Source organism: Anopheles maculipalpis, chromosome X, assembly GCF_943734695.1.
Source record: "Anopheles maculipalpis chromosome X, idAnoMacuDA_375_x, whole genome shotgun sequence".
Lineage (NCBI taxonomy): Eukaryota > Metazoa > Arthropoda > Insecta > Diptera > Culicidae > Anopheles > Anopheles maculipalpis.
Window position 1 is genome coordinate 9886993 of NC_064870.1, and position 25245 is coordinate 9912237.

A 25245-nucleotide genomic window follows, 5' to 3' on the forward strand; every position below is an offset into this window, starting at 1 on the left:
ATGACAACTCTTAATTGCACTTTACGTCTGTTTTTTTACAACCAGCCTACAGATATGCAAATTGCAGTACAAAATATTTTAAATTCTGGAACATGCTTGAAAAATCTACAGTTTTAAATTCTTTACGATCATTAATTATCTTTATTTTATTCTCTTCCATCCAATGATCCGAACATGCTTCGGAAGCTCGATTAGCTCGCAGGGTGTAGACGTGTGAGGTCCTGCCGAGCGGAGTGGCGCCGATCAATCAAATCTACCAGCCACGATCAACACCACCGGCCGTGGGCCTGTTTTACCGATAGTTTTCGAAGGAACCAACGGAAAACCCCAAACTCAGGCACTCACGCATGTGGCCTGCCGACGGTTTTGGTCGCAGTTGCATGTACTCGTATGCCACTCGGACGCACGGTGTGTGCCAGTGTGTGTGTGATTGTGTATGCTGTGGTGTGTGAGTGTGTAGTGGGCCATTTTATTTGTCTCACCCCGCAAAACGGGGGACCCCGGGAACATTCAGACGTGTCGCTCAGCGTGGCCGCTCGGCACAGCGGCATCTTACAGCAAAAGCATCTGCAACAACCGTCAACACTGTGGAAGCCGGTGAAATTATGGGACTGCTGATTAACGTGAAAGCGCTTACCTTGCTGCTGCTGCTCCAGATACCCGGTAAGTGTTTATTCACGATGCACGCTTTTTTTTCTTGATCTACTTGAATGCTGTCCTCTAATACTTCTGCCCAAGCGAAAAAGGATATTCACGCAACGTCACAAAATTTTCGCACGCTTCGACCTACTCACAAAACTCAGCACATGGTGGTTGCTACTCTTGTCTTTCATATTTACGACTACTCGTGGTGGTAGAGTGATGCATGTGTGTGTGTGTGTATATTGGGGAAGGTTTCAGCAGTTATGTACGAGGCTGGATGTGTGTGCGTTAAAAATATGCTTACATCTTAACGTACGAAGCGCATCAAAAAACCCGGAGTCATAAAAATGCGATAAAGAAACGTTCGCTTTTCCTTATTGCTCGATCGCCTTCCCTTCCATCTACCATGGCTGTTATGGTCTTCCCTGAAACACACACAAGTACATGTGTCATTCGAAAGACATCCAGTAGCAATTTGCTAATTTCGATGAAATAAAGCACAACGGTGTATGGAGCGAAACAAGAGTATCCGAATATGAAGGATGTATGTTTCGACCAGATACTATGTAAGCAGTGGTTAAAGTGATAGCAATGTTGCTGTTGCATTATGAAATGCATACGAACAAGCGCTTGAAATTTGGAAAACAAAATTGTACGCCTAAATGTACGATTTTATCCCTTTTTTTAATGTTGCAGGCATCAGCAGGCACCTTCACACGGCCGAACCAGGGTTCAAATCCTATTCGGACCTATTCGGTGGTATTAATAAGTCTAGCAATACGCCAAGGCAGTTCCTCAAAGAAGATTAATTTTTTAATAAAAATATATCCTAGATAATGCAGAATAAAATGCTTTGCTTTTCATCTAATAAGATTTTAATCTATTTTACTCCCTTTTTATTTATTTGACAACTAAAAATACATTTCTGGTTTCTAAACTGAACGGACACTTCATTAAAAGGAACGTGAAAAATACATAAGTTCCCTCTAAAAATAACCCCTGACAGTATGCAACCAGCATATCAAAGATGCTCTTTCAATAGCTTGATTAGTTTTCTTTTACGTTTAAGGGACAAGCGGACAAGCGTTTGGACAAGCGATTGATGGACGTATAAAACGGGCCCTGTACGCTATAAATTTGTCTAACCTGAGTGTTTTAGTTGCGGATTGCGAAGAAAGCAGTTACTTTTATTTGCCTACCCCAAACACACCATTATCTTTGACTCGATTGCTTAAAAAGCAGAATTGGACGAGCGATACCAGCAATAAATGGTAGTGAAATTAGTCCTTTTCCTCCCATTAGCCAGCATAAGCCAGCTGGACAGTGTTTGACGTACCGGAGTTCGTAAAGCGTTTCTGCTTCCTGCACACTCGTTAGGAATTGTGGGGCGCCGGATGCAGGAATTGGTTAATTGTACGGCAACGCAAACGTGCATGGAGACCGGACTACCGTGCCCTGCCGCCTCATGCACCTAGAAAAACGTGACCCACGCTCACCGCCCGTCCATCATCAGTGATGCAAGCTTGTTTTTACAGCGCACCATCACATAAAAATAAACAACTCATCATCCCGGCTGCTGGCAGAATGGTGAGAGCTGCCAGTACCGACACCTTTACCACGAGACGACCCGGGACTTACCGGTGTGCGGAGGCTAGTAAACCTAATAAAGCGCCCAACGCTCATAGTTTATGTCACCAAAAGGAAATCCTTTTACGGACTTTATTTCGTCCTTTTCCGGGCGCTTCCGCTCTTCCCCAACCAAGCACCTATACAAACCCACCCACTCGGCCCACATGGACTGGCGTAATGTCCGTGGCCTCTTTTTCAAAACACTGAGTGGCTTAGTGAAAGATTTCATAAACACCTGCACAAGCTGCAAGCTGCATACATTCAGGCGCGTAAAGTCCTGCAGGTGTTTTACATGGTGCTCTTCACTCTTCACAACAACTCATCACATACACACTAACGCACACACACACACACACACACATACGTTACTACAAACAAAGTGAAGGTAAGAAGGAAAAAAAGGGAAAGAGAAAAATATTACATCCACTGCAAACGTACAAGAGGGATTGAAAACTAAAAGAACAGAAAGCGTGTGATGATCCTACTCCACCTGTGTGACATACACTCCTCACAGTTCATCCTTCCTGTTTTTTTTTTTTGCTATCTTTCCCAACTTCAGCTCACTCTTTAACCAAGAGCCGTCGAGAAGCGAAACAAAGCAAAGCAAAAAGTATAGAGAAACGCTTGTCTTTTTTTTATTTCGTCTGTCGCCACTGGGAAAACCGTTTTTGTCGTTCCTCTCCTGTTCATATTCTTTTTTTTTTTCTTTGACAACAGTACATCTCGCTTGGCCCTTCGTTCACACGACATCACGACAGTGCAATTGCATCACACGATTATGCAAATCGCCCACTGATGTTGCTCAACCGAATGTCCTTCTTTCTCTGCAACATTCGTTTGCCATTTTACGATGAACGATGATAAACTTTGAAGCTAGTAAATGTGTGTTTTTTTGTGTTGGAAAATAGCAAACGCCAAGCCTCCTATTTGAGGTTGTACGGTACGATAGTTTTGCGTATTCTTCAATCAACACACTGTGCAATTGCTTTACAATGTAGTTTTTCGTTTGTAGCTAAGGATGGTTGTCGGTTTTCGTTTTGTAAATCAACATGTTGCGTTGATTTTCCACTTAAGAATCGTTATTTGCGTTCATTTACTTTGTTCCTGTCAGGTGATTTTAGATCTAACATTTATTGTGAATCTAACTGGGATCGTTTTTTTTAATCGCACCTGAATTTTACGGATTGCTTGAATATGAAAATCGTACGCCCAAAAGTATGCCTTTCTGTATAAGAAAGTAAACATTTTGTAACAATTAGAGTGCAAGTGAAGCAAGCGTAACGATTATGATTACACAGTATTGTGTGTAATCACACTCACACAGTGTGAGTGTTCATATTTTAACAATCAGAAGACTTCCCAATTCCAAAATTTAATTACAAAAGTTTTTATTGCTTATTTAAAAGTCCCGATTTTCGTATGATTGTCATTGAATTTGTCATTGCTAGAAAATAAATTATTCGCCTAAAAGTATGCTTTTTACTTGTTAATTATTGGAGGAATAAAAATACATTTGTTTTATAAAATGAAAATAGCCTAAATGTATGCAACTTTCGCTAAATTAATTTCTACTACTAAAAATGCTCTCTTTTCTTAATCAAACATTAAATTCGTGTTTTGAATTCTTCAAGCTGTGTTGAAAAGAAATATTTTAACAATTAAATACCCCCATTCAACCTTCCCCAAGTGATCGTAAATGTCACTATAGCCCACCGGATGATAATTGTGCCTCTTACACTTAATTAAATTACAATAAAACAATTAGATCGCACTACATTAGCAAACACACACACACATAAAAGCAACAAAAAAGCCGTCAACGGTGCCGTCATGCCTTTATAATCGCTGTTAACACTAAGCAGCACACCTTTAACCTTACGATAGCAAGAAAAAAAACAGTGAAGAAGCTAGCAAGCAACCCCTATTCAACAGCCTGCCAAACACAAACACATTTTCTCTGTGTGCAATTTTCCACCATCAGCCCAACACTTTCCGCACCCGTCTGAATACATTAAGTGTGCCCCGGAACGGTTCGCCACTCGGTGAGGTCAAGTGGCAGTGAGCGTTGTTTCGGAGTTTTACCCGGAAAATCCCGCTTGGCCGTCTAATTACAGTCATTTGATACAGGTTGTTGCAAGGAAGGCGCGCAGAAGGGAATGTGAGTGAGCGTGAGGCGAATGAAAAGGATCTTCCTCAAGCGATCCTTTTTTTTTGTGTGCAGTGGAAAGGGGCAATTGCAGTGTTTTTTGCTTCTTCTTGCTTGCTTGCTGGTCTTACCGGTGTATAACCGGGGAAGAAAATGTGGTACATCCCGAGTCCCGCTGGGGGTCGTTAGAGGTGTGCTTGTCAGCTTGTAATTCGCTCCAGCTGCTTGTGTGTGCGATATTAGTTGGTCAGTAAAGCTGGTGGTACAGGCGGGTGCGCAAGACTTTAGTGTGTAAGGAGCCGGTAGTCCAAGAGTTTTGCTTCCGTTCGGGGATGTCTTGTACCGCAACGGGGGAAATTATCCGAGATACATCGTGTGCTGCTGCAGCGAGATCATATGTAATTGGAGAAGGCGCATCCTCATGTGGTTTGTGGAAAACTTGTACCAGGGAGTGCTTGCATTACACGTTCACGTTTTTCCCACCGGACAGGTCAGCTCGAAACGAAATCTGCTCGCTTACCTCATTAAGCTTTTGGTAAATGTTATTTTAATTTTCAATGCTATAATTAGAGCGGCACCCTTCACGATTGTTTACGGCACATTTATCCTGCCCACTGCTGGAAATATTGATGTAGGGGCCAAACAAAAACTGTACGAAAAACCTGCTCAATTGTATGTTGTTAGGAATTTTTACACAATCTCATACCCCTTTTTCGGCTCTTCTAATGCGACATAATTCCCCTTGTAAGGAAGAAAACAAAATCGACACTCCTTTGTTTTCCCAAGCCGTCTACGGCTGGTGACTATCCAGCAAAGAACCAAGATGAACCGTAAAATGACTGGTATGGCCATCGAAATACCACGTGTAGAATTTCTGTATCCATCAAGCGGCAGCCAGCAATAGCAGCAGCTTACCGATGTTAAAATTTATTTCACCCACACCCAGCTCACCCGCTGATAGCGCAAATATTTTCTGGAACGCTCACAAGAAGCACGACCGATGCCTAACCGTTCGGACGAGAAAACTTGGGAAAGACCACACCTCTGGCTAGAATTTATGTTGACCGGAAGCGACAGCGGTCGTTTCGTTCGTGGAGCTGCACCCCTTTTTATCGATGGTTTTTGATGGGTTTTGGAAAACAGGTTAGATTGTACCCGGGGTGAAGGATGTTTATCGTGCCCGACAAACGCTCTCTACCGCGTCACGATTCACGGCTAACACTAGTCGGGGCGTATGCTGACTTTGTCGTTGAGATGCTTTTTGTTTCTGCTCGTTAGTGTAGAGCGCCTAAAGGTGTGCAAACATTATTACAAAGCCTGTTTTTTTGTGGTAGAATTGCAATTGGTTGCATACCTTTAGGAGTTGTATAAATACAGTCTCCTGTGTGCTGTAGAATCGGCCAAGACTCAGCAAGCTTTTATTTTTATTCAAAGCTCATTTTTGCTGCCCTGGAGATGCTACATACCTTCCCTTTTAGTGTCGGTTAAGGTTCGCAGTTCGGTTGATCAGGTCGAGAGCTACTATCGAGTCAGATAAAACTACGACTATCGCTCTTCGCCTTCATCCAGCCGTTTTCCTCTTGTTTCTTCGCCCATTAATTGCGTCGCGCTAATGGGAAAATCATTAAATCTTTCACACCCAGTTCGCCGGCCATGTTTTCTGGTGCAGTGCTATGGCTAATTGGCTTCCTGTTTCTTTCTTTTACCCCTTTTTCGACCACTCATCCTTAGCTCGGGGCCTTCTCCGCCGAGCAAACCATCTAATGTGTCTTTGGTTAATTTTTATAGCTACTAGCGTCGGAAGCACGTAAGAAAATGGCTACCGCACGGGCTTGGAAGCACGGTGCCATATGAGTAATTAGATAACTAGTCTGATAACGTAGTGGATCGATCGACTCGACCTCCGAAGAATCTTACAAATGTTTTGCGATGCTCCAACTCACACACGAAACTTCGTGACATTTAAACGGTTCCCAACGCAGCTCAATCACCACACATCTATCGATCCAGCGTGCAATATTTCAACCCTCCAAAACAAACCCCCTTCGGATCCTACGTTTTCGTCATCTTATCTTGTCGTCTTTGTCGTGAAGATCAAAACATCATTCTCCCGCGTTTTAGTTTTTTTCTTGCCAAGGCGCTTCGTACCAGACGGCCAACTTGCCGGAAGTCGCTATCAGATGGTTCCTCACACCATCCACACCAATAACCCTCACGCTGCCACCGTCTTCCTGAAATTGTCCGACAACGCGGGCAACCGGACCCCGTACCAGCAACCGGAAGAGCGTACTTTGCATAAACGCCAGGTGTTGAACGAAAGTGTTATTTCTCGCTTCGTTCTCGCCTGCAACTGCTTGCAACCGGGGTCGATCGTTTTGCTACCCGGTTGGATTAGGGACAACCCTTGCTTTGCGGAACTTCCTATTCTTCGTTTTTTCTAGCTTTTTTTTTGCAAAAACACTGCGCTGGGTCCCAATTTACTGATCGCGCTAAAGGTGTGGCGCTGTAGTAGAAAACGACGACGCTAGATGAAAGCATGAGGTTCCACAAGAAGATCCGCTAAGCTTCTAAAAACCGATTCAGCTAGAGTAAGGGGTTAAACGTCCCTAAAGACCCCTCGGACGCCCAAGAAACGTTGGAGGAAATATTCACTTAAATTTCATTGCGAGTTTCCAGCCTGCTTTCCATACCCGTATCTGCTCAAGTGACGAATTAGTGTACTCAAAATGCTTTAAACTACCTTTCACTAAAGGTGTAACTAATAACACAGGTACGTTTGCGGGTCGTTTGCGACGAGTCTTTCGAAGGCTTACTGATCCCTGATACAAACTCACCTCGGAGGCACCGGAGGCACGGAAGCAGGAAGGAAGCCGGGTTTGCCTGCAGAGGGTTGAACCGGACACCGGAGTTTTGCTACTTCCCGAGAAATGTGCAGCAGGATCATGCTGCTTTGAAAGTGGTCGTCTGGAGATTTATAGTAGAGCAGGTCGTACTGTCATCGTTCTGGGACCCTCCATGTGTGTGTGTATGTTCACACGAAAGTAAGGGATTCTAGGATCGATACAGACACACAGTAACGAGCGTATGGAGAAGTTTTTCAACATTTTAATTCTACAGTCATTTTTCACCTTTCGCACATAACTGCATGTCTATTTTAATAACATGAACAGGGACTATGATTAATACAAAGTTTGCTATCCACCACCTTCGGTAGGGCAGTAAGGTTAATAGTTAAGAGCTGTACTTTCGCAATAAAATTTCAACATTTGCAATCCTTAACAGTGAGCGTTACAGGGCCATTAAGCATCCTGAAACACCACATTGCATAGCTTTAGGCGCTTACATCTTAACTCGTTTACTGGCTTGTTTTCTGGTTCGCACAAAACAAAACAAAAATTGTCCTGTTTTTCTGACATTTCTTGAAACAATCCAATACAATCGTAACAAACTTACCACTTTCCAAGCCCCACGTGAAAAGAGCAGCAATGAAGAATGAAAAAGAAAAATCTGATTGCTCATGAGATGTCTTGTTTTCTGTTGTCGGGTCGTCTCGATACGAAGGGGGCGTCCAACAAGGCGTTCGCTTGTCGCCGAGCCCAACTCACTGTCACCGTACCACAATCAATGTAAATAAACTTCTACTCTAGCTCACTACTTATCGATTTTCGATCCTTGTGCGGCTATGACAGGCGAACAAGGCTACATCAAAGGATAGGCGGCCACGACGAGCCATCCCATGCGAGATGATGTGACGTTTACGTTTGTTTATTGTTTGTCAAATGGGGGGAGTGGCTTAGGCCCATCCCACGCTGCGAGGTTCGTAGTTTTCTTCTTTTGGAAATCGATTTACTCTTCATCGACGACTTTCTTTCTTAAATATTTTTTTATTTCGCTCCCATTGCTTCACCACACCATGAGGGAGAGTCTTTGGGGGATGTTTTTTTTTTTTACGATCGAACCACCGTATCCTTCCGCCGTTCCTGATGCCTTAAACGGTTATCGCGAGGGATGGTGAACTGTTTCCATCCTTCCTGATGTAGTATTCTAGGCACGGTTTGGATTTCGAATAGGGATTTCTCTCCCTTCTCCCTTCTTCTTCACATACACACAAGCACGCGCTTCGTTCGCACTTTTCGCACCTCTAAATAGAAACAGTTTAAGTGATTTTAAGGAACAGCAAGTCAAAGTACACACGTGCTTTGACGGTGGAAAGGCACGCGTGTAGGCACAATCGATTGATTTCTGATTAAATGCATTTTTTGTTCTCCTGTTACTGTTTTTTCTTGAATAGAGTGGTCATTATGAGCTGTTAAGCAGCACTAGATATACTTTAAGGAGTCGTTTTTGCCGAGGTAGAAAGATTTTAAGAGATTTTGGTTTTGAACAGTTTGAAGCAATTCGTATTTGTTTTTACACCTGCAAGTTATGCACTTCATAGCGCCTCTTCAGAAAATGTATCTGCAAGGGATTGGCTACGTAATTTAAGTATTCTTAGCAGTTTTATTACCAGTCAACTACTTGTTTTCTACTAGTTTACAAGACTAGCCATTCGATGACCAGTGTGATCTCAGTAGGTCATTAAGAGGAAGAAGAAGATTATGATGATGTTCCACATCATCAATCAGAAAAGGGCAGCATATAACTAGAGTAAATTTTTTGTGCACCTGTATGTTATGCCGTAACCGAATTTGGTCATCACTAGGCAAAAAACGCCTCAATATATGCAAAGCGAAATACATGCAGCCAATTATGAGAAGCGGATGTTTGCGGAATGATGAAAAAGGATGGATTAATAGGAAGCAAATATAGCTAAAGCTCTTACACATGCCTTCGAGATAACCTTAGGGTGCTAATTCTCATTCTAGATTGACCAATGGTTGAGTAATTAATTTAATTATATTAAAGCAGTCTTCGAAAACGTGCCTCTTGTCGTTCTTCTTGCCAAAAAGACTAGGTCTACCAACACCCTTGGCGATATGGCTCCGATAACCAGGTACGATCGTTCGTGATCGGGTCGTTGATATGTAGTAAAGCTGGAAACATGCATCTCAAGTACTCTCCGTGCACACTCTCGTGTTCCGCAAGCAGGAAATCTTGGGCCGCTGTGACAAAATATCGTGTTAAAGATCTATCCGTGCTTATTGATACGATGGCTCGGCTCGAGTCCATTCAAGGTAAAGCTATACGCTTTGCCCAGCGCTGCTGGGAGCATTGTCGGTTGGTGAGGTATTTGATCCAGCAATTTTAATATCAGGAGTGATTATGCAAACCTTGGTAGAAAATGTGGTGCCTGTGGTGCGTTAAATTGTTTGTTAAATTTCTGCAAAATATTGTAAAACTCATGTCACCGACAACACCGAGAAGGCTAACCAATCCGTCGGTTTTTTTTTTAAATAAAAAACAAATATTGAACCATTTCATTGCAACGGAAGCATCAGCTAGACCGCCCTAGTGGATTAAGTAATAATTCAGCGCCCAAAAGGTATGCAATTCGCACCTCCTTTACATTCTCAAATTAACTTAGCCGCGATTAAATCTTTCAAAATGCTAAACACACGTTTTAACGTTGCAAAAACAAAAATCCATCTCAGCCGTGGCACCATTCCTTCAACACAATCCTACACAAACACCTCTCATTTCGATTCGGCGGAAAATTCGCGCTGTTGCCGCAATCCCCAATCCACCAAGAAACAATAGCCGCCAAACCGGACGGGGCGTAGTTTTCGATTCATTTGTTCACGATCGTGGCCATCATTAAACACTAACGAACAAATCCGACACAACTGTTTGGTTTTTCGCGTACACGCACAAACACACACACAAACACACACACAAACATGTGCATATTTGTGCGTTGAATTTACGCCTCGATTCATTCCGCATACGTGATGGGATTAAATTGACGGTTCGTTTCTTTGCGTTTTCTTCCCATCCACTTCATCCCTTCCGGCCCTGCTCCTTCAGTGCGAGTTGCACAGCCAATGTGCAGTTCCCATCATCTCCACCAAACAGTCACATTCCATTCCTTGCCAATAATTGTGCTCATTATCATAATTTTGAGCATCGTGTGCGGTGTTGTGGTGCGCAAAAGAGGGGGAAAAACTGGCAGGAAAATGCGTTAACGAAAACAATAAAAACACGAAAAAGAGAATAGCAGGAAAAGCGACCGAAAAATCGCTGCTTTAATTTGCTCTTCTTTCAATCACGAATCACGATCGGCATCAGGTGCAGGTTCGGGTACGTGCCGGCCACGGCCACGGTGACAGTTTTAACAGTTTATGAACTTCCTGTGCATGACTGCGTGATTTTATATGTTTTCATTCGCGCTCCGGGTTTCGTGGTGTTTTTTTTTTGTTCCCACTTCATCTCGGTTTGTTCGGGACTACCGACAAACGGTTTCGCGAATCGGTTCCGGCTTCCGGTTTGCGCTGATCCTGGACGGTTACCGCTCGAACGCAAAAGGTAAGCGAGAGGAACGTTTGTGCGTCCCGAAGCAGGGAAAACATCACGTCACACGTTGTTTGACATGGAAATTGGTGCGATTTGATCACACCCGGCGTGAGGTGCGGATAGTGCACGGAGCGAAACCCAGCTGTCGAACCATCGGTTTCTTGGAACACTTTTTTTTTCGGCGAATTGCATTGCATTGAAAGCGCGCAGCACCGACAAAGCGAACAGACAAAAGCATGTTTAAATGAAGCACTAGCACGTGCGGCTAACACTAGTTTGAGATTTTTTCGTCTTTTTTTTTGCGTTCATATTTGCTAACAGACGGGAGCTCTTTTTTTCGCCCTGTATTATTCTACATTCGGGAGGAACAAAAGCCTATGCTGGAGATGGATAAAAGGTTAATTGGCTTTGCTAATCGGTTCAAATGTCACACAGGTCGACCCCATTGTGAGATGATTGATGCTTAATACGAAATAACGATACAAAAAAAATGCAAGTCAGGGATGCTCGATGAAACATACAGCAAACAGTATTTGTTAGGAAGCCCCTGAAAGTAGGCTATTGTATGTTATTTTTCTCAAATTCTGCGAGGGGGTCTTCCACAAACTGGATACCACTTGGGGAAGGATGTGTTCTAGTTGGATACATTCAACTTTCAAAGTTTTCTTGACGGATGTGAAATACAAATTTTAATGGTGAAAAAGTCCTTTACAGAAATTAAAAATGGAGTTAACATGTAAAACTAACCTTTAAAACACTGTGTAAATTGTAGGCTTATTCGAGCAGGTGGTCCTTGAGCATTTTGAATCGTTAATCAAACTCAAACTTTAAAATCTAGGCACAGTTCAACAGCAAGGCACACAATTCCGAGCCACCAGAATATTTCAATCATTACATTTCCCGTAGTCCAAAATTCTCAATTTTAGAGCTTGTATAGTTTATGGACGTCCCCTCGAAAGCGTCAGCGCCTGAGTACAATCCCTGCTAGCTCTCGCTTACAATCACACACCCACACATGTAAGCAATCCATTCGAATACTCGAAATTCCAGCCACCGAACATTCTATCGGTTTTGCCAAATATATTCGCTGTAATACGAGCGCGCGCCTACATCTATGCAATTCACTACACAAAATACGGGAGCTCGGCTGCTTCAAATCCCGAAACAAAACCCATCCACTCCAACATACCAACCCCATCACGAGTCGGAGTTGGATCGAAATGTGCAGCAGATGGCCAGTGGTTGAGCGAAATTATTCGGATCATGCGAAAAATGGCCCCCGGGTACGGGTTTACGGGGTGAAAGGGGCGAAAGAGGCAGAACCCCTTGGGAAGGAGGTGGCAAATATAATTGAAAAGCATCTTTGCCACTCTACCGTTTCCGGCCCTCGGAGTTCGGAGTCTCATCCTTCAAGATTTTCTTTCTTTTTTTTTTTGTTAGGACTAGATTTTCTACGGGTGAGTTTGAAGCATACTGTTTCCGATCCGTATCCATCGTAGTTGGCGGTGGCTCTGGTGAACAGTGGTTTTGTAATTGAATCTAAGCTGCTGGCCTATCAGTATCTCAGAGTTGGAGCGAGGTCCTTATTTTTTGTGGGTGAATTTTGTGGGTTGTGGGTCATCCTCATACACTCCCGGTCGGAATTCCAAATCCTTGGAACACCCTACCGATTGGGTTTCCACCAATATATGCTCTTGAACGTGTCGTCGAAGATTTCTGCCCTCTTGTATATGCCCTCTTCTTTTGAGGGGGGTTTTTTTTTTGGGAGATTCTTTTCCTTTTTTGGCTCACCTTTCACCATCAACTACGGAAAAACATTACGATAGTGGATAGTGTATTTGCGAATGATTTTTTTTCTTCTCCTTCTACACCTCTCCCAGTCCTCAGAATGATAGTAGGATAGTATGGGACTTCTTGCAACAGCTACAACAACAAAAAATTCACACGAAAGAGGGTAAATACACCCTCACTGCCCGCTGAGCTCTTTTGTTACGGTTTATGGAGATAGAAGAAAAAAAAAAAGAGGGGACGTATAGTATAGTGCAACTGGGATAACATCAACCGGGTCATCTTTTGATAAGTTTCCTTTTTTTCCTCTTTGGTTGAAGACTATTCCTTAGAGTTGAACAACAACACTACGACATAGACCAGTTTGAAGACATGATAGGACATCATGTGAGCCAAGTCTCCGGATGGGTTTAGTCACAAGCAGAGTGTGCTTACAACTTGCCTCATCGCAAGGTCCACTCCTCGAAGATATCCCACACCGTATGCCTCCACAGCGCCTCACTCTGCTCAAGAGTGACTGTTTCCATAATAGGATTTTCCACCTTGCGGGTTGGTGGTTCTAATCGGACGATCCAGCAGCACTTCTAGAGGCGGCTGCATCATAGTCTGGGTCAGGGCACTGTATAAAGCCGACGATACATAGCTAGCTGTACCTGATGCCCCGTGTGTGTCTGTGTGTTACCGGGAAGAATCGTTTTGCTCTAAGTGAAATTCCCTGTGATTATGTACTATTATCGTTTCGGGCTTTACCTTTCTGAGCAGCCATCTTGCGGCATGCGAGAATTAGTACGCGCTAGGGAGCGGAAGCGAGAGTGTGCAGAGTTTAGAATGAGTGCAAGGTTTTTGCCTGGATAGCTGGACATGGTACACAGCTCGATTTGTATGTGTGTGTGTGTGTGTGTGTGAGTGCTAGTGGAGCAGTTGTGCACACGAACGAAACGAAACCTCAAAGTTATTTCATCACACCTATCGGCACTATCGGGTGCCAGGCGAGTCAAGGCGTGCTAGAATCCTTGCAAACAGAAGAAGGCTACAAAAGGTTCGGTATTGGTTTAAAATGTATAATCCGTTAGCTGGTATGGTGCAACAAAAATTCCATTGCACTAACGCTCGTTACGTTAAAGACTCGATGGCTTGTTGGCGGTGCAAGGCCCGTTAGCCTCGTTTCGAGATCGAGACGAGGGAATGAGAACGAAAAGAAATCAAACGAGTTTCAAGCCTGGTAGACACGTTAACTCTCTACAGCTACGTGTCAGGTTAACCCTTGAAGAGTTGTTATTCGACCCTGGAAAGGTTACCTGGTACAATTCCGGTCAAAAGATCTTCAGCTAATTAATGGCTGCTCATCGACAAACTAACCTCATCTTGAGCAGTGTGCGGGAACCGCCATCTTCACATATCCATCATCGATCTGCTATGGCCTGTGTGTGTTGATGTGAGTGAGCGTTTAATGGTAACAGTGTAAGGAGCAAGCAGACGAACTTGGTACAACTTCTAACCTCCCTCCAAGAAGCCAAAGTAAGAAAAGAACGGATTAAAGCCGAATTTCGGGCAACCGTTCGTAGGTTACCTTGCACCGAAATTGGCAGGAATAAATTGACTGGATTTATAATCAAACCAGTCTTGAAATCTCCCTGCCAAAAACGGATTGCCAAGTTAGGCGAAAGTTTACACGACTGACGGACTGCTTGACTTGCTGACTGGCTGCCTGGCTGAGCTCTGAAGTACACTTTTCCCATCACACACACACACACACATACACACAAAATGCTACAAAACCATCAAACATGTCGACGAGATTTTGTTTATTTTTTTTTTCTGTTTGCCGTACGCAACCGTACTATTTAAGGAGCACCGGAGCACCATTTACATCAGTTATCGTTTAATGTTTGCAAACTTTTCCGGAAATTATGTTCGAGAACTTACAGCTGGACCCCACCGACACCGATCGTACAGCTGTCGATGCAAATCTTGAGAATTTTTGAAGCACCCCTTGCTGGAGTGTGCCGAGTTTCGGTAACGCAAATCAAAATGTCGAAGGGTCGGTTCGGATTTGAAGTTTCGCGAAACTACGCTACGTGAATGGTGTTTCGATTGTGTCTTGCATTAGTGCTTAATGGGTGAAAGTTTTGCAATGATTATTTTAAGGATTAGGTTTCAATAGGCTTTTAGGAACACTTATCGACTGGCTGCATTGCAACGAAGCTGGATGATCCAAAGTCTGGCGAGTTTTCTAAAAGCACTTTGAGCAACAAATTGCATAACTGCAGGCGCCGCAAACTAAGTTTTTTTGTAGAAATGATTGCTTCGACGTGTTTCATTTTCATCTGAATTATGGTATGTCCCAATTTCAACGAGTGTCGATAGTACTTTACGGTGGCGAAGATAGGGTTTGCATAACAGCAGGCGTAAACTGAGTTTATTTTTGTAGAAATGATTACTTAAACGTATGATTATTTTATCTAAATTATTATAAATCCCAAAAGATACGTCTTATAATTCGAGCGTCAACGATTGTAGATTGTACTTTACACTGATGAAAGATGGAAGAAAGGATTTGTAATGGTAGGAAAGGAACTCTTGTGATAAATTACTACGTTGACCGTTTCACTATACGCCGAGACATTTTCAAATGATTCGTTTGCTTTCGTTTGAATTCATTTACTACTTTTATTCTTATCTTCCTCTTTCTATCTCTCTTCCTCAGCAATTTCTGCGGTCAGTTGGGAGGAATGGTGGACGTACGATGGTATTTCGGGTAAGTGTATTTGGTTTGCTTATTATTCAACGGAAAACTTACCTACCGGAACCGCACGGAGTAAACCCTTCGCATCGGCTCCCCGTTTCGAGTGTCTCCAAGTGATGGGGAGAGGGGGGAGGGGGAGGTACCTGGAAGACTTCGATCATGGTCCTCCGTCCTCCTGGAGGGCTTGCCGTGTACCTTGGATTAGCAGCCGGTAGCAACCACCGAGATCCAACGGTCCGATGTTAAGCATGTGATTGTTTTCTCACAATTAATTTCAATAATGAATAGAATAAGCTCATCGGCCAGGAAGATTTTGTTGACGGCCGGTGGTGGCAAGCGTTACTGGTATGCTTGCCCGCCCCTCCAGGGCCAATTATCGATTAAAGCTAGAGCGTGTTGGGACGATAGTACGGATGCTCGAAGGCTCTAAGGAATCTGCTGTTATTAGCTTAACCGGCGGTTATTTGATTATGTGAATTAGTGCGCTTAACAGCCAGTGTTCGAGCGAGCATCAAATGGTAAGCTGCACAGCTAAATGACTTCACAGGCTTATAAATAATAAGATTAATCCTGTAGAAGTACTATTGGTTTGTAGTGGGAGTAGCATATATTTATGCGCATTGATTTAGTATCGAATATCTTCGGTTGCCTGTAAAACTGATGATCGAATTGACGTTTGTGACAGTGTGAGAACATTCACAAACACTCCTTCCGGTCTTCCGAGTATGATCCGACTGATAATAATAAAATGTACATACAAATGCATACATTTAGGCGCATCTATTTAGTATCAGCTTTTTCTTTAATCTGTGATATATGTTTCATGATATGTTGAACTCAAGAGTCATTTTAAGACATTTTTGAGACCTTCAAACTATCCGTCAGCATACATTCAGGCACATCGATTTAGGCGCAACAACAAAAATTTATTTTTCATTCCGCTGCTTTTACGTCGGCTAGCTATGATGCAGACGATTTGTTTGCCACTTTAATGAACTCCAACAGAAACACATTTCTTGCTATCCTTGAGACGAAATAAAGTATTTCAGAATGCATACATTCAGGAGTGTTTTCTTCCGCAATCTATGATGCTTCATCGACTTGAGATGTTAATAAGCACAAAAAAATACTTTGAAAAATGCTATAACCTTGCTAAGTTGAATGTGCCTTCAAACCTTCAGTCAGCCTACATTCAGGCGCATCGTATGAAAAACAAAAACCAAAAATTTAATTTTGAATCACCTGCTATCCTAGAGCTATCGACGAAACAGACGATTTGTTTGACATTTTAATGAACTCGAACAAACACACTGGCTGTCGATCTTCCGCTCCGAATGGCGATTGCTTTGATATACTACAGGTATCTTTGGCTGCTGCAGGGAACGGGATCATGGATCACATCAAACGATTCCTCACCGAGCAGAGCACAGACTGCAATCCAACGCAATTATCCCAGCCGATCGCAATCGGACGGAAGAATGATTATTTTCGTTCCTTTCGCGTGGAACGCGCGATACTTGCGCTAAAAGGTACGCTCGTTTTAATGACAAAATTCTTTTCATTGCAATCGACCCCTAACAATCCCCTACCCAAAAGGTACCCACGGTGGGAGCATTCGGGAGCTACTCAAGCTTCGGCGAGAATCAATTTCATCAAGAAAAGGAAACGATCGGGCAATAAATGACGTTTGCCGCACGGTTTCGCTTCGCTCGCCGGACTTTCGCAAGGCATCACGGTTTAAGGACTCACCGGTCTTAATCACCGGCGTGCCGGTATAAAATGCCCCGAAACCATCGTCACGACGCACTTTTAGGAGCATTATTTTTTATGAAAACGTTCTACCGGGCCGGTATTTCGCAAGAAGGTGGATAATAAAAACAGGTAGTTTTGATTCGCTGCTCTCGTGACCCGGGCGCGGTAGTTTTACCGATAAAAGCCCAGCCCAACCGGTCGAAAACAATCTGACTTTTAGGTTTTTTTTGTTGAGTGAGTGTGTGTGTGTCTGTTTGCTTCTACTTTCCGCTGAACCGCTGGAGATGAACATTCTTCCTTTATGAGGTTCCCGCCGCAGTATCGGGAGAACCTTCATTTGCGCCCTTCGATCCGCCGATACCATGGGGCAGTAAAATTTGCATTTCAATCATTTCGAATCATCCGCGCGTTCCACGTCTTATTGGCGTCTGGTGGGTGGAGGTTCTATCGAGGTTCGGTTGGCCAATTTTCATCAAAGCCTCCAGCGCGTCGCACGTCGTCTAAGCAAACATATTATGTGTGTGCGTGTTTGTGTGTTGTATATATGTATTGGAGACTGATGTACTATATTGAGCATCTTGGGTATTCCGTTTACCTTTCGCCAGTTTTTATAACTCGATGCGTTCCGTGGCGCAGCAAGTACACCGAAGGTACAATAAAATGCAGATTCTAATCAAATTAATACTTTCCCGGTATCAGCGTGATTACGGCAACATGCCCGACCCGTTTTGTTCCTCTGAAGTTCTGGGACACGTTCAAGATGGCAACAATCTATCCATCAGTCTTCGGCAGTATACCTTAAAAAGCATTAACGCAACCGGGCATCAGCAAAACAAAACAGAACCAACCATGGTTTTGGCAGCTTTCGGGCACTGGCAACCCCTTTCATTATCCTCAGATGGAAAACCTTGGCGATGGGAAGAGGGCAGTTGTACGCTACGTTGAGTTGGGTAGCTCTGGTCGAAGGACGATGCGATGATCGGCGTTAATGATGCGTTCCATTAGATAGCTCTCAAATAGTGCTGACTAATTGTAATCAATAAAGGGTACGGTTGCAACAATGCTCCCCTGCCGTGAAATTAATGGCAATCCATCGTACCAGATAGAGCGATACTGCTCGAGAGCGGATCAGAAGCGAACGAAAAAGCAGAAAATAATCTAAATTAAGGCGCATCTCCCGCGCAATGATTGGTAAGCGTCATCGTGATGTAGCAGGTAAGAATAAGGTGAATTAAAAAAATTAATAAATGAACTGGAAATCGGCGAATTAAGACAAAAAAAGGTTATCGTTACAATGTTTATGCTACTTTTATAATATTTAATTTGCCCATAGCAGGTTGCTGGCAAAATTTTGCTTTGTTTAAAAACACCGGTGAAAGATGCTTCTCGAGACTTTTATCGAACATGAAATGTGAATCAAATCAAGTATTAGATCAAGTGACTTGGGCTCCATAATGTCTCACCTTTTCTTAAAAGTTCTGACCATCTATGCCCGTGACAAAGCTTCCGAAGAATATGCGCCAGAGTTAAGGACAATATTTAGGCCAGATTAATGAAACTTTGGCAGACAAGGAAGGAGTAATAGCTCCATATAGAAAATACACTTGCATCCTTGACCCCATGTAATGCGCTTTGCATAAATTCAGGCGTCTTTGCGTGATGAACCGTGACGAACAAATATCGTCAGGAATGCCTTCCCGAATTTTTTAACTGCAACGCCTGATAGTATGCAATCAGCAAGTATACGTATTAACTAGAAACATAATCATGTCTTTCAAGGTCGTAATCATCTGACAATCAAAAATGGATTGTCATATTTGTCAAATTCCCCATGATGGACTCGTCGCCTAAAACTATGCAATCAAAACAAAAAACGTGTAAAATAATACTTAGATAATATCATTGCATATTATTTAGGCGCCATGAATCGCACCAATCGTTTCTAACGCAAGTAAAGATCATACTTCTCAAATCAGACTGACCAAGAATCTTAACAGTACCTTTGCTTCTGCCTGTTCCCTGGCTCTGACACACGTACACAAGCACTGATTGCAGGGTTCGCCGTGATGCTCCGGACCGGGACCGGGCCAAAAGAGCTAATATTATGTTACATCTGTTGTTTTCCGTTTTTGTTTGCACTGTCCAAGCGCTAGCCCAACCTTGTGTTGGATAAACAACACCGTGCAGTGCATGTGAAATGAAAGAGCGCCAGCACAGTAATTGCGTTATCCCAATCAACTGTTGTGAGAGCGTGCAGGATACGGAATTTTGGAGACCAAAAAACACAAAAGGTAAAGGTAGGTTGCACAGTACGCCGATACACTCAGCAAGCAAACAAAAAAAAAAAAAAGAAAAGAAATTTAGAGTGCCGGGAAAAAAAGCTTGACCACACTCTACATCAGCGGAATTGATGGCGATCGGGAGCGGTAGTGATGGGGGAGTGAGCCGGCCGTGGGGACAAGTACTCTCTTTTGTTACTTTTCAACTATTCACCTCAACTTCTCTTCAGAACTCTTCGGCGATGGGACGATACTCCTATCACTATTGGCTGCCTGTGCACAATGCACGAGACAACGGCAACACAAAGAAGAAAAAGAAGCAAGAAAAAATAACATCAAAACCAACGCAAAGAATATATGTATATACATCAGAAAACATGCTTTCAATGGCGGGCGCGGGGGCCAACGAGGGCGAGAACTTTTACGGAAGTCATCCTGGTACCAGGGCGGGCGCCTACGGGCTATAGGTTTGGTTTGAGGGTTTTTCGAATGAATAGGTCCATCGACCGTGTTGGCTTCTTCCGACACTGGGTTTATATCATGACAAATGATCGTATCGTTGATGTCAGCGAAAGCAACTGGACGCCCTCCCAATTCCCACGACATTCTGGTGCTTCAGGTGTGCCACTATACTTTTCTGGCTAAATAAATGTCCGTTTCGCCTAGTCGGCGGGGTTGGAGTTTTGCGGCCGGATGAATGGCGCAGAGGAATGGTGGCCAGAAACTCCTTGGAGATGGTTGGTTTTCTTTATTCTTCTCTCGTTACCGGGAGTTCTAGTTTTATCTTCGTTACGTGAAAGATTTTCCGGGATGTATTCTTGTGTGTGTTTTTTTGGTGTTGTTCCTCATTCCGTTGAAGTTGGTGCTTTGTGCACAGGACAAACTTTAGATCACTTACACTATTTCGTACAATAACTAATCTTATACGAGGAAACAGAGGTAAACCAATCGGCTACTCTATTGTGTGGCGCAAGTGGGTATGTTCTATTGTGCAGCGCAATCTGACACTAGGCTAAGACCACACCTGCAGTGGTCAATCTTTGTGGTATCTAATTTCTAAAACACCCTTTCCATGCAGACACTCGTATACTCGTAGCACAAGAAGATGCTTCCACCGTTACCATTTCAATCGGTCAGCTAATCCCACATCAGAGGTCGTTTGGACCAGATGGAGGGTACCGGTGGCGGAGCCGTACACACGACCTCGCACAATTCTGGTTCAGCGCCGAAGAATAAATATATGAAAGTTCGTCCCAAAAAGGCAGGAAAACATCTCACATATTTCATGCCTGCTCATTGTGTGTGCAATAACCTTGGTCAAATTCGAAAACCTATGGTCACGTAAGCGCAACCCGACGTGAGTCAGCGCACTGTATCATTGCAGCATCATTTTGCCTGACTAAAAGCAGTGCCATCCCATAGAAGTGCCACAGAATGGTTCCCGGGAGTTGGTCGGAAGAAGGGAGGAATGGAGTAGCGAGGGCCAATGGAAAAAAAGTGACCGGAATGAAAGGTAAACATTGACCAAACCCATTATGCTTGGTCAGCATTTTGTTTCTTCGCTTATCTTATGATCTCTGTACTTTTTGGTGTTCTGTACGAGTGCTGTCCAAGTCCGAGGGAATGGTGGGTGTGATAGACACAGGCTGGGAGAGGTAGCAGGAGACAATTGATGTTGGTGGCTCGGAGGTGAAAGCCCAACCTACCGCAACTAGCAGCAGAGTTTGTTAAGATAGCATGAGCTAGCCACCCCGGGCCCGGGTACGGCCAGCACCAAACCCACCAATTGCAGCGAAAAAGTGCACAGATAAACGATTTATCAAATATTCATGAACTATCTCCATTTGGGATCCCCGAGCGCACGGTCGAGAATTGGGAGGGGATGGGGCTGCTCTGTGTATTCTTCTTGAATAGCGAGAAATGCTCGTTTAACCGCACGATTACTTCATCACCTTGCAAAAGCGTTACGCGCTTCCGGTTTCCAGTGTGTTGTGTGGTTGCTATACCAAAGCTGCCAGTCTGTAGTGCTCTGTAAATCGGTTTAGAGTGGCTGCTAAGATGTTTGCAGATCGTTTACTTGAGAGCAGATACTCATTACAAAAGTGGCTATAAACTTCGCTTGTAGCATAGAGAAGTGAACCATTGCAAGACATACTAAATGAAGTTTTGAAACTGTTCTAATACACCTTTAAAAAAACAGGTCCGGCCTTTTGGGGTCTAATCAACCCGGAATGGTCATTGTGCAACAAGGGACGCCGACAGTCGCCTGTCAACCTGGAACCTCAGCGATTACTGTTCGATCCAAATCTACGCATCCTGCACATAGACAAACATCGGGTAGGTAACGCAAGTGCCTTCACTACATTACTGTATAACGCTCATCATGGACTCTTTGTGTCTTCTGGTTGATCGCTACGATTACTCAGATAAGTGGCACGATCGCCAACACAGGACACAGCGTTATCTTCACCGCAGACAACGAGACATCCTCAGCGTACGGTACGCCGCAGATACCGGTAAACCTGACCGGTGGTCCACTCTCGTATCGGTATCGCTTTCACGAGATACACGTACACTACGGACTGCACGATCAGTTCGGTTCGGAGCACAGCGTTGAAGGCTACACGTTTCCAGCGGAGGTAAACTATCCTGCATGTTTCAATGTCACTTTCTACGACAATAGTTACTCCCTCTCTCACTCTGTCTCGTGTCCTGACAGATACAAATCTTCGGCTACAACTCCCAACTGTACGCCAACTTCAGTGACGCGCTGTACCGTGCGCAAGGTATCGTCGGTGTTGCGATACTGCTGCAGCTCGGCGATCTTTCCAATCCCGAGCTGCGCATGCTAACGGATCAGCTCGAAAGGATCCGGTACGGCGGTGATGAAGCACCGGTACGCCGAATATCTGTGCGCGATCTCCTGCCGGACACGGAACACTACATGACGTACGAGGGTTCGACGACGGCACCGGCGTGCTACGAAACCGTCACCTGGATCGTCATGAACAAACCCATCTACATCACTAAACAACAGGTAGGAAAGTAGTGCTTCGGTTGTCTGGTGCTTCAGCAGCGAACAGGATTGAAGAAAAAAAAATTGATACAATCATCTCCCTTACAGCTGCACGCACTCCGAAGGCTAATGCAGGGTGGTCCAGATCATCCGAAGGCACCGCTAGGTAACAACTTCCGACCGCCGCAGCCACTGCTTCATCGTCCCGTGCGGACGAACATTGACTTTCGAAACAAACAGGAAAAGGGGGGAAAAATATGTGCAACTATGTACAAGGACGTTCACTATAAAGGTAAGCCCTACACCAATGTGTACCGTATACTATTCTTCAAAGGATCGCGTCTTGTGTGCGCAACGCCTGCAGCGTATGCAATGATTACTTTTGGTCACTTTTAATTAGGCTTCCCGTAGTTGATTGCATTCTTTCAGGCGCGCCCATCCTTCACACCATCGTTTCGTACCCATACTAAACCGTCTCATCTTATGATAACTTTCTTCCTTTGCTAATGCTCTACAAACGCAGCTAATAGCTGGAAACACAACTGAACGGAGGAAGCGCAACCAGGAGCAGTCGGAGCACGAGTCGGACGAGCTCGATGATAATAGCTTAATCGTGTTTGAACCGTGAAACTGAACCATACGGTATAACAGTGCGGTACGTTCCCAGGTGCTGCTGCTGTGATTGATTCCATGTCCCCTGCTGCTGCTACTGCTGCTGCTGCTACTAGTGCTGCTGCTGTTGTAACAGACACCTTTGGAACGGCTGTGCCCTGCATGAGCGCGTATGTGTGGGTGCGTGCGTGCGTGCGTGTGTGTGTTTATATATGGATGTGTATACGGACCGGTTGGTGTATGGCGAGAAAAGCAAACAAAATATCATTAGATAACACTAATTAAGAGGTTAAAGCTTATAGGCGATGTATCGAGAAACGGAGCTGAAGGTGTGTACTGTGCAAGAGTAAGTACACACACTTGTAACCATATCTAGATATCTATTCGTTTAGGTTTAGTTTTCGGTGGGACATGGGAAAGTTCATCCGAGCGAATGTGTGAGCTGTTATGTGTGCGTAACCCTACTGTCAATATGACACTGACAGGTGGAATAAGTAATCGAATGCAAGGACGAATGAAGGCGTCACAGAGCACTTGTTTGACAAGACACACGAAGAAACATCTAAGGCAAGCGCATAACAATCTTCGTCACCAAGTCACTCCCCACAGACACTGATCCTGATCTCTCGTCTTGTTTCTGTTGATGGTTTCGGGCACTTTTCAAACACGCTGAGTGACGTTTCGTTCCCCGGTTGCATATCCATTTTTTTCCCTCCCCCAAAATTAATGTTTTATTGCCTGCTGTCTGAACGCGTTCGCGTACAGTTGGTAGCATTGACTTGGTATTCTCTAATGGGCAATTCATCGCGAAAGTCATCCCATTGCTCAGCGAACAAGCTCATCGGAGACGTTCGCGTAATGCGCGCGTGGCGTTGTGTGTTCTGTGGCCAGTAGCAAGCATTGAAACCACATCGCACGGGTGCATCATTACCAGTGCCAAAAGCTATCACCACCATTACACACAAACACGCCTTCCGGTGTAGTCTATTTCTTGATGCACCTTGTGTGCGATGTTGAATCACTCAAACAGTAACTGCATCGTTTTCTACCGCTGGACTGCAACTGGTTAGGTTTGGTGGATTCTCCCGTTCATCGGCCACCATCAGAACCACTCACCCTTCACAGCGGTGCGGCTAGGCGCCAGAATGCTGGACACGTTGTCAGAGAACGCCTTCGGAAATGTACGATAAACTAGAACTGATAACAAAACTAACGGACGTTACGGTGCGGTGTGACTCTAGTGACCAGAAGAACTCTCACATATACAGCAAGTCCAAAAGTGGAGAAGGAACGGGGTTTCTGGGTGGATAGTCAACCACCGCAATGGACGACGTCTGAACGACGTCAGCCAGCGTGCAGGTCATCCACGTGACAAACGCTCGGGCAGGAAGTGGACTACAGGTTCGAACAGTGAAACGAAACCAAAGTGAACACAAACTACATTACCCTCTCTCTCTCTCTCCCTCCCTTTCTCTCCTACTTCTTCACACCAAACAACTAGTATGCTGTTACTAGTTACCCCGGTGAAAAGTGGACACCCCGGAGAACTGAAACTCTATTAAAAGTTTCGAATAATTTGTAAATAATATTAATACAACCTTCCCCAGCTGGCCAGGGTTTGGGTGAAACGCAGAGTGCAGAAGAAAAGCAACTGATAGCCAACCCAGTGCAGCGGTCTATGTGTGTTTGAGTGAGAGAGCTCTTTTTTATTATTATTCTTTCCACTTCCACGTTTTATACCATTCTACTTCTGGTCCTGCTACTACTGCCTTTCTGCGCAAACACCCCCACACCCTGCAGGTGCACCGGTGCTATGAGGCAACAGGCGACATGCAAGGTGTGCCAGTGGTACTAGCTACTAAATTTAAAGCTGCCAAGAGTTGACTATAAACATTAAAAATAAATTAAAATCGGAAGAGAAATAATGGCGACGGTACGGTATGTAAAGGGTCACCGGGAATATTGCCCACGGTTGTAGAAAACGCGAGTATCACAACAAACAAGACGAGACGCGAGAGAGAGAGAGAGAGAGAGAGAGAGAGAAGATACAAGACGGTTTAATAAATTGTGTAAGCGGAAAAAACTAGCAACAAATAGACGAACCGCTTTCAGGAGGTGTCTGCTGTAATGGTGCTGCCTGCAGTTGCCTGCAGTCTCCGAAAACTTGTGTGGACCGGCAGCAACA

The 25245-nt window shown here is 44.2% G+C and overlaps 3 protein-coding genes across 4 annotated transcripts in view; 2 read left to right on the forward strand and 1 right to left on the reverse strand.

The window, feature by feature from the left end:
- The window catches only part of LOC126561695 (cecropin-B), a 328190-nt gene that overhangs the window by 282444 nt on the left and 20501 nt on the right, over positions 1 to 25245 (forward strand). The gene's annotated exons all lie outside the window — the stretch shown is intronic.
- Positions 1 to 25245, reverse strand: part of LOC126560212 (protein gurken-like) — a 473091-nt gene that overhangs the window by 210974 nt on the left and 236872 nt on the right. The gene's annotated exons all lie outside the window — the stretch shown is intronic.
- On the forward strand, positions 381 to 23283 carry LOC126558253 (carbonic anhydrase-related protein 10). Its single transcript, XM_050214234.1, is given in 9 exon segments — positions 381 to 424; positions 426 to 481; positions 484 to 663; positions 15363 to 15413; positions 21633 to 21769; positions 21859 to 22071; positions 22152 to 22469; positions 22557 to 22740; positions 22972 to 23283. Coding segments are annotated over 9 exon segments (1206 nt in total). The 3' UTR covers positions 22995 to 23283.